The sequence below is a fragment of the Phaseolus vulgaris genome, chromosome 2, assembly GCF_051622355.1.
Source record: "Phaseolus vulgaris cultivar YP4 chromosome 2, ASM5162235v1, whole genome shotgun sequence".
NCBI classification, from domain to species: Eukaryota; Viridiplantae; Streptophyta; class Magnoliopsida; order Fabales; family Fabaceae; genus Phaseolus; species Phaseolus vulgaris.
Window position 1 is genome coordinate 26,917,752 of NC_143499.1, and position 3,320 is coordinate 26,921,071.

Consider the following 3,320-nt stretch of genomic DNA (forward strand, 5'->3'; position numbering starts at 1 on the left):
TACAGTGGGGAGGGAAAATGATGTTACTGAATTTGGGTATTACATCAAAATTCAGAAATTTACTGTTACTAGATTCAGAAATACCAAAATGGAGAATGGAGTTGCCTTTATGATGAAAAACTGTTTGGAATCACCCCTTCCACTGTAAAACCTCTAATCGATCATATAAAAAATGTATTTTTATAATTTTATAAAAAAAATTGAAATTTTAGACAAAGAAAAAAAGAAAAAAATTGTACAGTAGAAGATTGTATAAGCAAGATTTTATGGTCTGAAATTGTAAACTCAAAATCATAGTTTTTGAGAGTAACCAAGGGTTTGAACCTAATTATCCAAACTCTCACCACTAGGTAGTGAAAAAGACAAGCCAACCCTTGAGAACAGTGTTTAATTTAATCATTGTATGATACTTTTTTCTTTAATCCTTATTCTACAGAATCGCAGTTACCAAATCAAATAGTTCATATTCCAACATATTATCCATGAGATGAGAAAGATAACCCATATGCTTGAAATCCTTAAAATTCCATATTTCTGAAGAAATCACTGCATGCCATGTTGGTATAACAAGCATAACATCATCATCATCATCAATAACGGTAGTTAGAAATACAAAGGCACTGTTGGAGTGTGACAGAGCAAGGATAAAACAAACACAAGCATCTGATGAAATTCAGATTAACCAGAGTGGATAGGGAAAACGCGAGATCAAGCAATAAAATTCAAAAGTAGAAGTAGTTTCAACTTCTAATTATACTAAAGAAATTTTGAGGTCCATTGCATGTGTCTGAGAGCATTTTCAATCATAGTGAACAGTGATACATAAAACTGAACTCAAAGGAACATGTCTAAATAATTAGGAATAAATAAGATTATATTATAACTATGAAAGCTTCAAACATTGCAATTGCTTATTTCCAAACAGTTGGGAACTTGTAGCACGGAATCATAATGCAAGAGATGACAATGTTGTCAAGCAGGCAAGCCAGCTTCTTCCAGCAGCTGTTTCACCTTAGTGATGTAATCATTCATTGCTTCATCCTTGGATTTCCCTGCAAAAAATAGTAAGATGCTCTGAGAAAACATAAAGTACTAGCAAGAAACATAAATTGATCGACCTAGCTTCTATCTACTACCTTCAACAGCCTTCCATGCATCCCATTTAGCTCTGTCCTTCATGTTCAATATTCCAGGACGGGCTGTAAAATCAGATGGAAAATCCATGAACAACGATAGTCCTTATGTATTTAGAAAAGAAGTGGGGTGAATCCTATTGAAAGAGAGGATTCAAAAGTGGAGGAGTTATTACAGTTATTTGTTAAATAAACATCACTCACAGGTGTTAACAGGTCCAACAGTGGCCTGCTTGTACAATCCATAAATGATAAGCAAGTTCTCATTTGTTTGATTTGGTGGCAAAGTTTTTGCTTTGTTAGCATACTCCTCAAAGTCCTCCTGCATAACCATATTCCACAGTGTGTGATGCTTCAAGTTTCAATTCTTTTTATAAGCAAAATGTCAAGCATAGAAGTATAAAACTAGTTCAAAACTCAGAACATACCCACAAATACAGTACATCAACGACAATCCATGTTCATTATAAAACTATTGATTAACATACCTGCCTGGGGATTTGGGATGCATATTTGATGAATTTAATTTCATACTGACTGAAGAATAGGCTAATTACAGTATTTGAACAACTGTATTATTTCCAAAATCTAGTCAAATAGTAGCATAAAACATTGCTTTACGAATATAACCAATACTGCCGAACATATCATAATTTCCCATTACAAAATTACTAATTTGATAGCATGTGCTTCTGCATTTGCGGATCCATTAAAGAACAATCAATCCCCTTAAAAACTTAACCAGTATCTTCAAGCCTACAGCAATACAAACTACAGATCAAAAGGTTTCTGCTACAAATAATCAAGCAACTAAAGCTAAAGGCCGCAAGAAATGCAAGTACAGTACATAGACAAATTACAATCATCTAGTAATTTCTTTTACTCAAATAAAAAACTCACTCACTATTCCAAGTTCCAACAAATCAAAGGGTATCACATCCTCTCAGGCCACAAAACAGACCCCATAAAATTTCTTTCACTTCGAGACAACTCTTCAAAATACCCACCAACCAAAACAAACAAAAAAACCCTTTTTTGCCAAGAAATCTAGCACCCCCTAACAAATTAAACAGTGACATGGATCTGGAAAACTATACAAGAAGAGATATTTGCTATCAGAGAAACCCCCCACAAAAAAAATAAAATAAATAGCCGAGCACAAGGCAAGAACAAGATTGAATGCTATGTATAATATAAACAACAACTATGTATGCTAAGGAGACATATAATGATTGATGAAAAACAAAGGTTGAAACATATGGAAGAAGCACATAGATTATGGAAACAAACGAACCTTCAAACCCATGAGTATTTTCGTTGGGAAACAGAGAGAGAGATTGATCGGGTTGTTGGATCTTCGTTAGTTGTAGATGATAACGATGATGGTGGTGATAGGCGTTATGTTCGAAGCCTACTTATAGTTGCAGAGTTTGGGGTGTGGGCCGGAGAACAATTTCACGCCGCGCGTCTACGTAACGCAACCATATTCCTATTCCTATATCCGCTTTAAAGATTCTAAATTAAAAATTATAAAAATCTACAAAAATTAATGTTGTCAGTACAAAATTATTTCGTCGTTTTCTTTATTTTCATCCCTGACCTATCAACTTGTCCAAGCAAATTTATTCTTAAAACCTTCATTTTTTTATTGGAGAAATTAAAAGAATTTTTTATTTTTTAATGATCTTAGTTAATCTTCCTAACAGTAGAAAAACTTCTCACAAAAACACTTAATTGAATTTGCATCAAAAGAATTATTAATTTTAGAAACTTAAAAATGATTTAGAAACTTAAATCCAAGATATATTTGTTACTTTTAGACACTCATTAACTATTTTCTTTTCATTTAAAGTAAGTTAAAGTCATTTTCTTTTCTTTATATCTTTCAATTTTGCCTTGGTATATATCATTAAAAAAATTATATTTTCGCCGATAACGGTAAGATAAATTAATTTATATATATATATATATATATATAAATTAATTAGCATATTCATTGGTTTTAATAGAAAATATATTAATAAACTACATTAAGATATATTTTAGCTTAATCATAATTGTACTTTATCAGCTATTTTAAAAAAAAAGTAAATGTAAATTAACAAACTCTATAAACATGTATTAATATACACTCACTTTTTTAATATTTATCAGTTAGGTATAAATGTATTTTAAGATGAATCATAA

At 31.4% G+C, this 3,320-nt stretch overlaps 1 protein-coding gene across 1 annotated transcript; it reads right to left on the reverse strand.

The window, feature by feature from the left end:
- Nucleotides 1–716: 716 nt before the first annotated feature.
- ACBP6 (acyl-CoA-binding protein 6) lies at nucleotides 717–2,690 on the reverse strand. Its single transcript, XM_068612754.1, has 4 exons — nucleotides 2,428–2,690; nucleotides 1,338–1,455; nucleotides 1,137–1,199; nucleotides 717–1,052 (listed from the first exon to the last, which is right to left on the reverse strand). The coding sequence occupies exons 1-4, from the start codon at nucleotides 2,437–2,439 to the stop codon at nucleotides 973–975; spliced, it is 273 nt and encodes a 90-aa protein (XP_068468855.1). The 5' UTR covers nucleotides 2,440–2,690; the 3' UTR covers nucleotides 717–972.
- Nucleotides 2,691–3,320: the final 630 nt, after the last annotated feature.

Excerpts from the sequence above, each read along its gene's own strand:
- ACBP6 (XM_068612754.1), bottom strand. Across the intron at positions 1,200-1,337 it reads TGTTGGACCTGTTAACACCT|CCCGTCCTGGAATATTGAAC; the intron begins GTGAGTGATGTT and ends CTGATTTTACAG. Across the intron at positions 1,053-1,136 it reads TGCATGGAAGGCTGTTGAAG|GGAAATCCAAGGATGAAGCA; the intron begins GTAGTAGATAGA and ends TATTTTTTGCAG.